Consider the following 15,078-nt stretch of genomic DNA (forward strand, 5'->3'; position numbering starts at 1 on the left):
GGAGAATCCCTTAGCCCCAAATGCCAGGCACAAATTGCTCCAAGAATGCTCAGCTGAGGCAGGGCACAGAGACAAGCAGCCAGATGTGGGCCCCACCTGCTCATGGCACCTCTCAGGACTCACACCAGGTCTTGGGCCCAGGTCGCGTCCACGTCACCTGACCAACTGTCGGGTGGGCTGCCCCTGTTGAAAGGGGGCCTGCGTGCTTGGGCTGAGGTCCAGGACCCAGGAGAAGGCCCAAGCACCGGGAAGAAGTAGCAGGGTTTGTCCCCCTTCGGTCCAAAGGTCTGCATCGCACACCTGGGTCCTGAATCACCTAGTTCATCTGTGACCTGGAGTCACGAGCAGTGTCCTGTGGATGTAACACCAAAATCTTGCTCTGGGCAGCCGCAGCCCCGCTGCTTCCAACAGGGTTTGTACTTCAGCTAACAGTGACCTGTGCTCCTGGCTGTCTCCCCCAAGGACTGTGCCCTCCCACAAGGCAGGGATCAGGGCCCAACACTCCTGCTCCCTCTCAGTACAGAGCAAGTGCTCAAGTCCCCTTCTACTGCAGAGGCTGCCACAGACAAGCCTCGAAAGCCAGGTGTGAAATCTACAAGGTGCCTTTCATCACGAGAGCTGAGCGATGACCCCTGAGTGGGGAGGGCCAGGAGCTTAGTCCCATCTCACAGACACTGACTCAGAGAATGACAACCACTCAACCAAAGCCCAGCGCCTCCACCTGAGGCTCCCCTGACACCTTCAAAACAACCTCAGAGGACACAGCAGGGTTCTGAGTGACCCAAGCTTTCGCTAAACAACAACAAAAATCTGGGAGATTTAAATTCATTCATAAATCTAACAGGCTGTCACAGAGGTGAAGTAGAGATGATCAAACACAACCCTGCCCCCATAGCTTGAGAGTGTTGATGAGTCAGTGGACGCAGAAGTGCTCCAGGGCTGGTGTTCTGGCTCCTCTCAGGACTCACACCTGAGAGGTGAGAGGTGCGCTCCACTCTGGGCATCAAGTTCCTAGTAAGCTCACCCCTCGCTGAACATCAAATCTCTCATCTGAAAAACGAGCCCTTCTTTTTTTTTTTTGAGACAGAGTCTCACTCTGTAGCCCAGGCTGGAGTGCAGTGGTGCGATCTCGGCTCACAGCAACCTCCGCCTCCCAGGTTCACACCATTCTCTTGCCTCAGCCTCCTGAGTAGCTGGGACTATAGGCGCCCGCCACCATGCCCAGCTAATTTTCTTTTTTTTGTATTTTTAGTAGAGACGGGGGTTTCATCCTGTTAGCCAGGCTGGTCTCGAACTCCTGACCTCATGATCTGCCCACCTCAGCCTCCCAAAGTGTTGGGATTACACTTTGTGATCCACTGCGTGAGCCACCACACCCAGCCAAAAATGAGCCCTTCTAAGAAGTTAAGATTCTCATCTCCGTGGCCCTCCACGCCCTTCATCTGCCAGTCCAGATAATAATTTTCTCACTTGTTCACTAAATGTTTACTGGGCACCTGCTCCGTGTGTGCCCCATGCTGGGCACCAGATGAATCAGACTGGGTGATGCCTTTGAAGGCCTCACCTGCTAACTGGGGAGACAGCACACAGACCATGACAAGGCCACAGTCGTCCTGATTGTCCCAACAAACATGTGCCTAGCACAAAGAGAACACAGGCAGAACAGGACTGTGTGCCTGGGAGCTGGAAAGAGTTCCCAGAGAGGCAGCATTGGAGCTGAGACTTAAAGGAAAACTTGGAGATGCTTGTGGGGCACATGACTAGGGGCGGCTTTCCAGGCAGAGAAAACAGCAGGTTTTCTCTGCTTCAGAGCCCTGCAGGGACTGAGTTCAGCAGCAGGGGAAGAGGGGAGACCTGGCAGGTGTGGGAGGCCTGGAGGCCTGGAGAGGAGACAAGGAAACAGCGTGAGTATTGTAGGCACAGAAAGAGCTGGCTGGGGATATTCCGGGAGTGGAGGGCAGGCTCTGAGGTCAGGCTGGCAGGGGGTCAGTCCCAGCTATGCTGCTTCCTCATTGGTTGTCCCTGGGCAGGCCTCCTCTCTCTCTCTCTCTAACCCTCAGGCTCTTCATCGCTGATATGGAGATAATACTGCTCCCTGGCAAAGTCAGTATTGTGTCAGGATTAAATTTGCAGCATGAGTAAAGCACCCAGCACACAGTAAGTGCTTAGTAAATGCTAGGTGCCATTTTCACTGTTCACTGTTCTTCTGGGAATGGCCCTGCAGCCTCCTTGTGGGAGGGGCTGCCTAAAAGAGGAGAGAAGGTGCTCACAGGTAAAGGTGGTCAGAGGACAGTAGCTGTGTGTGGACAGGGGAGTGGGGAGGGACTGCTTGAAGCTACTGAGCAAACAGGGCCAAGTGACCTGCAGCAGATGGTCCTTCAGATGCATCCCAGCTCAGATATTCGGTGCCAGGTGACAGGTGGGCCTGCCAGGGTGGCACACAGTAGGTGCTCAATGAATGTTTGCAGAATGAATGAATGAGCATGCTCCAATTTCTGCTCAAAAGTAAATCTTGACACCTTTTCAGAAAGAAACCATTGAAACCTTGTCAGCCATTGAAGTTCTTGTCCATTTCACTTCATAAGCACCCCCCACCCCACCCCTGCATGAGAAAAGGCTCACCCGGGCAGGCTAGGCTGGGGCCTGCTCACTGGGAAGCCTCCCATGCCAAGCCTGCCTCCTACAAAAGGGATTCAAATTTACTTCCTCTCCCCACTCCAGCCTCCAGGGTGTGGCCTGCTGAGGGGCCCTGAATGCCTGGGACTGCCATATCCCTGCGGCTGTGTGACCTTAGGGGGATGCATTTGTTCTCTGGGACTCAGTTTCCCCAACGGTGAATGAAGGGGTGAATCTGGAAGGCTGACATTCCCTACTCAGCAATGCTGTCACCGCCTCAGAAATCCCCAGTCTAGCCTGGGGGTGGGGTGGGGGGTGGCTGACAATGTGGTATGAAGTCATTCCCTGCACGGAGGAGGGAGGGGTCTTTTCCATGGAGAAAATGAAGAACCTGAGACCACAAAAGAGGGGGCTTCTCCTGGGCTTGAGTCTGGGCACGATCCATCAGTAATGGATTACCTCACTGGCTGGGAGACCCCACCCACACCTGCAGTCCCAGGCCCTTCCAAACAATACGAGGCACCCCCATCCCACGCCCCCTAGTAGATCCATGACTTAAAGCCCAGAATCACACCGAGAGGCAGCAGGCCCTGCCCCTCAGCCAAGCGGGCGGGTTCTGGGGGCCACTGCCCAACAGGTCCCTGGATACAGCTAAGGGATGAGAGGGGCCGGTGGGTGCGGAAAGACAAAGGCTTCGGGTAGCAGGAGACAGTGGCCAGGGCACGCTCGCAGCAAGGTCCACCCAGAGCCCAACGAGGGCCCGACCCTGCCGCGCTGGGCTAAGGGTGTACCCAGATCCCACGCCCACACTCCCTGCCGCCGTGCTGAGGGCCCGGAGCGGCTTCCTGGAGAAGGAAGAAGACCCGCAGAGGCACGAAGAGGAAGGAGGTAGGTGAGACAGACACCCGGACGGACTGACAGGGGAAGACTCTGAATGAGACCCGGGCACAGGGGTGCGGGGCGCTCGTAGGACGAAAAGCAGAGACAGACCCAGATGCAGGGGCGGGGGAGGTATGGAGGAAGACAGGGTACCCAGGTAGACCCAGAGACCACGACACCCGCGCAGAGACACGGACGCGCAGAGGCGGCCCCGGAGACGCTCACCTCCCCCGGCCCGGCCTCGCCCCCGGGTCCCACTCACCGAGGCCGCAGACCTCGCGGCGCAGGCTAAGGCGGCCGCGCTCCTCCGCTATGGCACGCAGCATGTGCTGCAGCGAGCGCTCCTCGGCCTCGGCGCCGCCAGCAGGCTCGGGGGCGGCGGCGGCGGGGAGGGCGGGCGGCCCGGCCCGGAGCCCCGCAGGCGCGGACGCCGAGGCGCAGGCCTGGCCCGGCGGCCGCGCGGAGGCCATGCCGGGCCCCGGCTCATCGCCTGCGCCGCGCCCGCAGGGGCCCCTGGCGCGCCCCGCCGCCCCCGCCCCGACGCAGCCCGCCGCGAGCACCAAGGAAGCCACAGTCCGCCTCTGTGCGCGTCGCCGTCGCCGCCGCCGCCGCCACCACCCGCCAAGCCCAGCACCGGCGAGCACACCTCCGCGCCGCCGCCACCCGCGCGCCCCCAGCTCCGCTCGCCCCGCCCCGGCCCGGCCCCGCCCCGGTTAGGCCCCGCCCCTTCCCCGCCCCTGTCTCCTCCCGCCCCGCCTCTGAACGGCCCGGACCCACCCCCGGCCCCCTGGTCCCGCCCCCTGACCTCCGTGGCCCCGCCCACTTCCAAACGGTCAGTCTCCGCCAATCTTCGGATGCCCAGGACTCCCTCCCTCAAACCGCTCGCGGGGTCCCTCCTCCACCCACGGTCCTAAACGCCCTGCCAGCAGGATCATGCCTCTGAGCCCCTCCCGCCGCCCCTTCAGGGCCCCCTCCCCTCCCCCGCTGCTGCCCCACGGGATGTGTACTTTGTCACCCGCCCTGTGCGTTGCCACCTCCACCAAGTCTCCTCGGCTGACTTCTGGGAACTTCCTCTGCAGAACCCCTGAAGAGGTCACCTGCCCCCAGAAGGTGGTCTCCTGGGGGACACCGTGGCTAAGCCCTTCCGGCCCCCCTCCTTTGCACCTGGCACAGTGCGGAGTGTTGCGCCTCCATTTCCTCAGCTGCACCATGGGGGAACCTTTCCCTGCCTCGCCTCCCCAACATGGGGGAGTGTTGATGAAGCGGGAGGTATGAAGTTAGCTGGGCGTGTCATCCTGATGAAGCCAGGTCTGGCCAGCATCCCTCCGTGTGCTGGTTGTGGCTGATACAGGAAGACCCTGAAGAAGCAGCCAGTGGCCTCCCCAAACCTCACGCCTGGTGGTCCATTTCCAAGAACAGGGGGAGATGGAGAGACCAGCATTGATTTCCAGGTCTCCCCAAAGCTAAATCTACATCACTCCCTGCATTCATAGCCTCCGTGTGGACCCCCAGACCCATCAAGGCCCCCCTTTCGCCTGTCTAGAGTCCTCTTTTCCCCATTCCTGTGTAACTTGTTTCCTTTGTGTCCCGAGTGTCACCTCCTCAAAGAACCTCCCCTGACCGCCTTCCCTCCCTCTCTCTTCCCTTAGTCTGTTTCTCTTTCACAGGGTGACACTTGCCTCCTCCTGACACATCGGATACCTATGGGTTTGCTTATTGTCTTTTCCACCAAGGGAGGGGCCTGTCTTACTACACAGCTGTTGTCTCAGTACCCAGAACATTGCCTGGCACACATTAGATGCCCAATAAATAAATATGGGCTGCAGGCTGGGCACGGTGGCTCATGCCTGTAATCCCAACACTTTGGCAGGCCGAGGTAGGTGGACTGCCTGAGGTCAGGAGTTCCAGAACAGCCTGGCTAAAATGGTGAAACCCCATCTCTACTAAAAATACAAAAATTAGCCCGGCATGGTAGCACACATTTGTAATCCCAGCTACTCTGGAGGCTGAGGCAGGAGAATTGCTTGAACCGGGGAGGTGGAGGCTGCAGTGAGCCGAGATCTCACCACTGCACTCCAAGCTGGGAGACACAGCAAGACCCCGTCTCGAAAAAAAAAAAAAAAGAAAGAAAGAAAGAAAAAAAATGTAGGCTGCACAAACGAAGAATGATGGAGAGGTCTGACAGGGACGTAGGGGTCTTCCTGGGAGGCACGGCGAGAAGGAGCCGTGGTGTTGGGCAGAGCCCCAGAAGGGAAAGGGGATCTGAATCCTGCTTCAGGCCTCTGCCCCAGTTTTGTGCCACTGGCCCCTGAACTCTTCAGAGCAGAGCCACGTCTGACGCCTCTGTGTCCCCAGCGCCAGGCCCAGGAGGGCTCTGTAGAAAGGTGAGCAGTGAGGGAATGAATGAAGTGCGCGACCAGCCTCGGGTGTATTTCTCTTCCCCAGTGGGCCTGCATCCCTGTCTGTAAAATGAGGACACTGGCATGAGGGCTGAGGCCTCTGGTTCTGCATCTGGAGAGCTGGGGTTTGGGCTGGTGGACATGAGAACTGGGGATGGTGGATCAGACAGCATGAGCGAGTCCTCCAAGGCTGTCAAGTCCAATAGTCACATCCCTCTTTGCCTCCCCAAACCCCACAGCACCCCCTGCCTGTTCCCACTGCCATGCCTTTGCCCACAGTGTTCCCTTGGCCTGAAATCCTTTCTGTTCCACAACTGTAGTTGCCTTTGGGACCCGCATTGCCTGGTTACGCTTGGCCAATGCATCGTGTTCTTATTTGCTTCGCAAACCCCCTTTCCCCACCCCACCCTCCTGCACACAGTTGCCTCCGTGGATTCTGTGTCATATGACCAGCATTGAACCGATTCATCCCACTTCCCCTGGCACCCAGCCCAGGACTGGTGCCAGAAAAATATCTGTTGAATGAATAAACAAACATCGCTTGGGCTCTCTCCTTTGTACTTCAATAGTACTCCAGGTATTACCTATACACAGAATTTTCTTTTTTTTTTTTTTTTTTTTGAGGCGGAGTTTCGCTCTTGTTGCCCAGGCTGGAGTACAATGGCGCAATCTCGCCTCACCGCAACCTCCACCTCCCAGGTTCAAGCGATTCTCTTGCCTCAGCCTCCCAAGTAGCTGGGATTACAGGCATGCGCCACCACGCCCGGCTAATTTCATGGAGATGGGGTTTCTCCATGTTGGTCAGGCTGGTCTCGAACTCCTGACCTCACATATACACAGAATTTTCTAATGTCAACAAATGCTAAATTACACTGTGCACGGGAAGAGGGCAGGAGCAGGACTTCTGGGGCTACAGAGCATGTTCTGTTTCTTGATCTGGGGGCTGGTTACACGGGTGTGGTCAGTTTATGAAAATTAAAAGGCTGCACAGCTGGGCGTGGTGGCTCACGCCTGTAATCCGAGCACTTTGCGGGGCTGAGGCGGGCAGATCACCTGAGGTCGGGAGTTCGAGACCAGCCTGGCCAACATGGCAAAACCCCATCTCTACTAAAAATACAAAAATTAGCTGGGCGTAATGGCGCACACCTCTAGTCCCAGCTATTCCGGAGGCTGATGCAGGAGAATCGCTCGAACCTGGGAGGCAGAGGTTGCAGTGAGCCGAGATTGTGCCACTACACTCCAGCCTGGGCAACAGAGCGAGACTCCATCTCAAAAAAAAAAAAAAAAAAAAAGTTAGAAAATCAAAAGGCCGTGTGCTGTGGTTCAAACCTGTAACCGCAGCACTTTGGGAGGCCAAGGCAGGAGGGAGACTGGCTTAGGCCCAGGAGTTTGAGACCAGCCTGGCCAACATAGCAAGACCTCATCTTTACAAAAAAAAAAAAATTAGCCAGGTGTGATGACACACACCTGTGGTCCCAGCTACTCAGGAGGCTGAGGTGTGAGGATTGCTTGAGGTGGGGAAGTCGAGGCTGCAGTGAGCCGCGATCACACCACTGCACTCCAGCCTAGGCAACAGAGTGAGACCTGGTCTCAAAACAAAATATATATATATACATATATATATAACATATATATGTAATATATGTTTATATGTAATAGATATGTTATATATATGTAATATATGTATGGAATATATATATATATAGCTGGCATTTTGTAATTATTTATGCACTTTTCTGTATACAAATATTCAGAATATAAAATAGAATTGAAAGTACATAGGCAGAATAATGGCCCCAAAAATGCCCACACCCTAATTCCTGTGAATATGTTGCCTTACCTGGCAAAATGGACTTTGCCGATGTGATTTTTTGTTTGTTTGTTTGTTTGTTTTTGAGACAGGGTCTCACTCAGTTGCCCAGGCTGGAGTGCAGTGGCACGATCTTAGCTCACTGCAACCTCCACCTCCCCAGCTCAATCCATCCTTCCACCTCAGCCTCCTGAGTAGCTGGGACTAAGGGTGCGCGCCACCACACCCAGCTATTTTTTGTATTTTTTGGTAGAGACAGGGTTTCACTATGTTGGCCAGGCTGGTCTTGAACTCCTGACCTCAAGTGATCTGCCCACCTTGGGCTCCCAAAGTGCCGGGATGACAGGCATGAGCTGCCACACAGGGCCTAAGAGTACAGACATTGAGATAGGGAGACTATCTTGGGTTATCCAAGTGGGCCCAATCTCATCACATAAATTCTTAAAATCGGGGAACATTTCCTGGCTGTGGTCAAAAAGAGATGGGACAACACAAGAATGGTCAGGTAAATGCAATGTTGCTGGCACTGAAGAGGGAGGAAGGGGCCAGAAGATAAGGCATGCAGGCAGCTTCTGGAAGCTGGAAGAGGCAAAGAAACAGATTCTCCTACAGATGCCCCCAGACACGACACAGCCCTGCCTGCACCTTGACTTTAGCTCTGCAAGACCCCAGTTGGACTTCTGACCTGCAGAACTGGAAATGCATGAAGGCAATAACATTGTGGTAACTATTACAGCAGCGATACCAATACATGGGCAAGCCTGAGATGAGGGCATTGTGTCAGCTCTCCACCTAAGCGCTTCTATCCCTGAGGTTTATTTTGCAAACACTTAGAACAACAATCAAGCAAAGTTTAGCAGAAAGAAAAAACAACCACAATCCAATTGCTTTAATAGGTCAGTTGCTTCATTTTTTCAGAGTTCCTGCCTGGGGTTTGCCTAATGCCATCCCTCTACACTATTGTAACAGCGGTGTCCGACAGCACACCTTTTTATCTCCAAATGCTTTGGGCTGATCTTATTCAAAGAGCCAGACAGTGTTAAGAACAAAAACTTCTTTTTTTTTTTTTTTTGAGACAGAGTCTTGCTCTGTCACCCAGGCTGGAGTACAGTAACGCAATCTCGGCTCACTGCAACCTCCGCCTCCCAGGTTCAAGCAATTCCCCTGCCTTAGCCTCCCGAGTAGCTGGGATTACAGGTGCCCGCCACAATGTGGGGCTAATTTTTGTATTTTTAGTAGAGATGGGGTTTCACCATGTTGGCCAGGCTGGTCTTGAACTCCTAGCCTTAAGCGATATACCTGCCTCGGTCTCCCAAAGTGCTGGGATTACAAGTGTGAGCCATCGCGCCCTGCCACAAAAGCTTCTTTAGAATTCCCCCGCCATGTTTTAAGTGACTGACAGGCCCAGAGACTTGCCAGTTGAGCTTCGAGGCCCTGGCCACCACCCTCTCCTGTCTAGGCCTCAGTTCACGTCACAGTCTGTATAGGAGGTGGTGGGACTGGCTGATTCTGAGATAGCTCCTGGCTTTAACGTTCTGCAAGACTGTTATTAAACTCCAGTTGTTCATCTTTTCTCCTTGGTCCCCAAGGAGAAAAGATAACTAATTCCCAGTCGCGTTAGGTATAAACAGCTCCAATCTCAGGTCCATGAGCTCATGTTCCGAAGGCCAGGTTCCAGGGCTCTCCCATCCACCCTTGGAAATCGTTAACATACTTGCCGTGGTCCTGTGATAATGTGTGTCAGCAGCTTCCGGCCAGACTTTTCCCCGTGACTCATGGTTCTCCTTTGCTGGGAATCCCTGCTTCTCACCTGGAAAACAGATGAAACCCAGCTATCATCCCCAGACCTAGACTGCAGCAGCCCCCTCCAACACGGGCCTTTTCTCACCTGCTACAAAGATAGAGGCGCTACTTGAAAAGGTTCAGTTGCTTCCCTTCCTCCCTTCCACACCATTGCACCACCCCAACACCCCCACCTAACCTAACTCCACACAAAATATTTTCTCATTCTCAGATGTTGTCAGAAATTCTACCATAAGTGATCTGCTTTTTTTTTTTTTTTTTAACAGATCCCTGCTAAAATTCCCCTGGAGAGAGTAGCCTTAAAATTATTATTAGGTTGGCCGGGCACAGTGGCTCACGCCTGTAATCCCAGCACTTTGGGAGGCTGAAGTGGGTGGATCATGATGTTAGGAGTTCGAGACCAGCCTGGCCAATATGGTGAAACCCCATCTCTACTAAAAATACAAAAATTAGCCGGGCATGGTGACACGTGCTTGTAGTCCCAGCTACTCGAGAGGCTGAGGCAGAAGAATCGCTTGAACTCGGGAGGCAGAGGTTGTGGTGGGCTGAGATCGTGCCACTGGACTCCAGCCTGGGTGACAGAGAGAGATTCTGTCTTAAAAAAAAAAAAAAAAAATTATTAGGCATGACACCTTGGTGAGAATAAAAGATTCAGAAGACACTTTGAAAGAGGAAGCACCTGATGGGATTAGGGGTCGGGAGATACATACTAATATTTCCTGAGGCCCTGCCGTATGCCCAGAGCTTCATGGATGTGGGCAACTAGAACCGCTGAGCCCCGGAAGGCAGCCAGTGTTTTTTCTTCATGTGTTAGCGGGGGCAAGCAAAACCCAGAGAGGTTGAGTCATGTTCAAAATCACACAGCAGGCCGGGCGTGGTGGCACACGCCCATAATTCCAGCACTTTGGGAGTCTGAGGCAGGCAGATCACCTGAGGTCAGGAATTCAAGACCAGCCTGGCCAACATGGTGAAACCCCGTCTCTGGGCTGGGCACGGTGGCTCATGCCTGTAATCCCAGCACTTTAGGAAGCTAAGGTGGGTGGATCACCTGAGGTCAGGAGTTCAAGACCAGCCTGGCCAACAAGATGAAACCCTGTCTCTACTAAAAATACAAAAAAAATTAGTCCAACGTGGTAGCGGGCACCTGTAATCCTAGCTACTTGGGAGGCTGAGGGAGGAGAATCGCTGGAACCCAGGAGGTGGAGGTTGCAGTGAGCTGAGATCACACCATTGCACCAGCCTGGGCAACAGAGCAAGACTCCATCTCAAAAAAAAAAAAAAAGAAAAGAAAAGAAACAAAACTCTGTCTCTACTAGAAGTACAAAAATTAGCTGGGTGTGGTGGCACACGCCTGTAATCCCAGTTGCTCAGGAGGCTGAGGCAGGAGAAACACTTGAACCCAGGAGGCAGAGGTTGCAGTGAGCCGAGATCACACCACTGCACTTTAAATGGGCGACAGAGGGAAACTCCATCAAAAAAAAAAAAAAAAATCACACAGCAAATCAGAACTGAGCCAGGATTCCAACCCTCCCGTAGCCACGAAGGAAGAGATATCAGTGTACACTCTGGTATTAACTCATCTGTTTTCTGGCTTAAGGTGGGAAGGTCCACTGGAAAGCAGAGTGTGGAATGCTAAGTTGTTGTTGTTTTGAAACAGAGTCTCACTGTGTCACCCAGGCTGCAGCGCAGTGGCGTGATCACAGCTCACCACAGCCTCCATCTTCCCGGCTCAGGTTATCCCCCTGCCTCAGCCTCCCAGGTAGCTGGGAGTACAGGCATGTGACACCATGCCTGGCTAATTTTTTTTGTATTTTTGTAGAGATGGGGGTTCTGCCATGTTACCCAGGCTGGTCTCGAACTCCTGACCTCAAGTTATCTGTCCACCTCCATCTCCCAAAGTGCTAGGATTGATTACAGACACCCAGCCCTGGAATGCTGTGTTTTTTTCTTTTGTTTTGTTTTGTTTTGAGATGGAGTTTTGCTCTTGTCGCTGAGGCTGGAGGGCAATGGCGCGATCTCGGCTCACTGCAACCTCCGCCTCCCAGGTTCAAGCGATTCTCCTGCCTCAGCCTCCCAAGTAGCTGGGATTACAGACGTGTGCCACCACACTCGGCTAATTTTTTTGTGTGTGTTTTTAGTAGAGACGGGGTTTTACCATGTTGGCCAGGCTGGTATCGAACTCCTGACCTCAAGTGATCCACCCACCTCCGTCTCCCAAAGTGCTGGGATTAATTACAGGCATAAGCCACTGCGCCCAGCCCTGGAATGCTGTTTTGAAGGAAGAAAACCTATGTCATGCAACACAGGACAGCTTCATTGCTGGGAAGTGGAGTGGAGATGCAGGGTGCTCCAGGGCAGGGGCACCTGAGACCAGTGCAGCCTGAACCAGGCAGATCCCTTCTGCTCCAGAGCCCTGCTCCATCTGTCAATGAGAAGGAGGCTAAACTAGATATTCCCTTGGGCCTCTCCAGACCCGACATCATGGGAGAACAGGTAGGGTGGGCCAGGGCAGGGAGAGCTGGAGAGCCTGTTCCCCTTTTCCTGCCCCCTGAGGCTCCAGTTCAGAAGATGTTCCCCTTGTCCATGAACACACAGCCTTGGCACCCTCTGCCTCCTGCCTGGTCATGGCTGTGATCCAGGTGAACCTGACCTACCTGTCTCTGGACAGAACCTTTTGACTTCTGCTAACACAGCTCCCTGGCATCTCCCCACCCCCACAGCTTTGGTGCGCAGAGCCAGGTGGGACTGCGCAATAGGTCTGGTCATTGCCTCCATTTGGTCATCTCAGAATCAGCCCCCTTGGAGGCATCTGTGTGACCTCTGCCCCTGCTGATGCTACATTATTGGTTAGGCTCACAGGGCTGGAGCTCACAGAATTTTGAGGGGCGATGAATACTGTGTTAATAATTAACATTGTGTACTACTGTAAAATGCAAAAATAAAATGGCAAAATTAAAATTAATAGACATTTCATTAAATACCTACAAGATGGAAGGTTATGTCATCTTTTCGATTTGATATTTATAAAGTTTTACTACATTTGAAAACTCTTTGTGGGTTAGATTTTCTCACGTAGCAAGAATTCTGAGAGTGCCAGATGGTCGATGAGAAATCAGAAACTGAAAGTTACTGGTATTTTAGTTTATTTGGCAAACATGTATTCAGGACTTACCTCTGCTGGGCATGGTGTTATGAATTTACATATGTCAACACACTGAATTCTATGACTTAAGAGCCATCATTATTCCTGTTTTATGCATGAGGAAACCGAGGCATACAGAGGTTATGTATTTTCTCCAAGACTAGCAAAGGCAGAGTCACGTAGCCAAGAAAATTCAAAGGCAAAATTATAGAAATCTTTTCAGAATTTTTTTTTTTTTTTTTTTTTTTTGAGACGGAGTCTCGCTGTGTCACCCAGGCTGGAGTGCAGTGGCGCGATCTCGACTCACTGCAAGCTCCGCCTCCCAGGTTCACGCCATTCTCCTTCCTCAGCCTCCCTAGTAGACTACAGGTGCCTGCCACCACGCCCGGGTATTTTTTTTTTTTTTTTTTTTTTTTGTATTTTTAGTAGAGACGGGGTTTCACTGTGTTAGGATGGTCTCGATCTCCTGACCGTGTGATCCACCCGCCTCGGACTCCCAAAGTGCTGGGATTACAGGCATGAGCCACTGTGCCTGGGCTGAAATCTTTTCAGAATTTTTTAGGGGATAAATTTTGATAAGGGTGCATTCATGTTGGAGATGATATAGGCTGAGCCTCTAAAAGCTAGAGTGACTCAGGCCAACAAATGCCTGGAAATGGCTCTGTCCTCCAGCCCACATGGGGCCTACACGTGGAAGGTAACTGTTGAAGAAAGAAGAAAATTAGGCCAGGTGCAGTGACTCACGCCTGTAATCCCAGCTCTTTGGGAGGCTGAGGGGGAGTGGATCACCTGAGGTCAGGAGTTCAAGACCAGCCTGGCCAACACGGTGAAACCCTGTCACTACTAAAAATACAAAAATTTTCCAGGCGTGGTGGTGGGCGCTTGTAATCCCAGCTACTTGGAAGGCTGAAGCACGGGAATCGCCTGAACCTGGAAGGCAGAGGTTGCAGTGAGCCAAGATGGTGCCATTGCACTCCAGCCTGGGGCGACAGAGCGAGATTCCGTCAAAAAAAAAAAAAAAAGAAAGAAAAAGAAAGAAGAAAAATTAACAAATCATTGCTCACTTGGAGGGATAGCGTCTCCGGAGAAGGGAAAAGACAGCACTTCTTAATAACACTCAGTGCTATGCCAAGGTCTCTGTATCCCCCTTTAATCCCCCTAAATTAACTGCAGGATTGTACTGGGTATTTTTGGGTTTTGTTTTTGTTTGAGACGGCGTCTCACTCTGTCGCCCAGGCTGGAGTGCAGTGGCGAAATCTCGGCTCACTGCAACCTCTGCCTCCCAGGTTCAAGCGATTCTCCTGCCTCAGCCTCCCAAGTAGCTGGGACTACAGGCACTTGCCATCATGCCAGGCTAATTTTTTGTATTTTTAGTACAGATGGGGTTTCACCACGTTAGCCAGGATGGTCTCGATCTCCTGACCTCGTGATCCACCCACCTCCCAAAGTGCTGGGATTACAGGTGTGAGCCACCGCGACCAGCCTTGTTTTTATTTTTGAGACAGTGTCTCACTTTGTCGCCCATGCTGGAGTGCAGTCTACAGCTCTCTGCCCCCCAGGCTCAAGTGATCCTCCCACCTCAGTCCCCCTGAGGAGCTGGGACAACGGGATCACACCCCTGCACTGGGCAGATTTTTGTATTTTTAGCAGAGACGGGGTCATGCCATATTGCCCAGGCTGGTCTCAAACTCCTGGGCTCAAGCAATCTGCCTGCATCCACCTCCAAAGTGCTGGGATGACAGGCGTGAGCCACTGCACGTGGCCTCGATTGTACTGTTATCATCCCCACTTTATAGGTAAGAACATTGAGGCTCACCTTTTGACAACATTTTGCAGGGAGCGGAGATGCCGAGTGGCTTACTCAAGGCCACGAAGCCAGGGGGTTGTGCCCGTGGTAAGCGCTGAGAAGAAGGCAGTGACTGTACTTGTATATCTGGCCTCACTTCAGTTATATTGATGTGTTTAGCACCTACTTAGTGAAGAGCCCACAGCTGTTCCCGCCCAGTGCTGCCCTTTCCTATATGGGCGATGGGGCAGTGGTGCATCATGGGAGCGGCAGAATAAGGGCTGGATGGGAAAGTTTGGGCACATTTGGAAGCCTCAGGCCCTTGTATAGACCTCCAATCCTGGGAGTCATGACCAAGGAGTATTTATGGTGCTTCAGAAACATGAGCTGAGTCTGGGCACAGTGGCTCACATTTATAATCCCAGCACTTTGGGAGGCTGAGGCATGCGGATCACCTGAGGTCAGGAGTTCAAGACCAGCCTGGCCAACATAGTGAAACCCCGTCTCTACTAAAAATACAAAAATTGGCCGGGTGTAGGGGTGCACACCCGTAGTCCCAGCTACTCAGGAAGCTGAGGCAGGAGAATCACTTGAACCTGGGAGGCGGAGGTTGCAGTGAGCCCAGATGGCTCCACTGCACTCC

At 53.0% G+C, this 15,078-nt stretch overlaps 1 protein-coding gene across 1 annotated transcript in view; it reads right to left on the bottom strand.

Annotated features, from left to right (window-relative positions):
• The window catches only part of KIAA0930 (KIAA0930 ortholog), a 44,870-nt gene extending 40,716 nt beyond the window's left edge, over positions 1–4,154 (bottom strand). Inside the window, exon 1 of the mRNA XM_054469801.2 lies at positions 3,758–4,154. Within this exon, the coding sequence (XP_054325776.1) occupies positions 3,758–3,965 (208 nt within the window). The 5' untranslated portion in view covers positions 3,966–4,154. The remainder of the gene's footprint in view (positions 1–3,757) is intronic.
• Positions 4,155–15,078: the final 10,924 nt, after the last annotated feature.

Source organism: Pongo pygmaeus, chromosome 23, assembly GCF_028885625.2.
Source record: "Pongo pygmaeus isolate AG05252 chromosome 23, NHGRI_mPonPyg2-v2.0_pri, whole genome shotgun sequence".
NCBI lineage: Eukaryota > Metazoa > Chordata > Mammalia > Primates > Hominidae > Pongo > Pongo pygmaeus.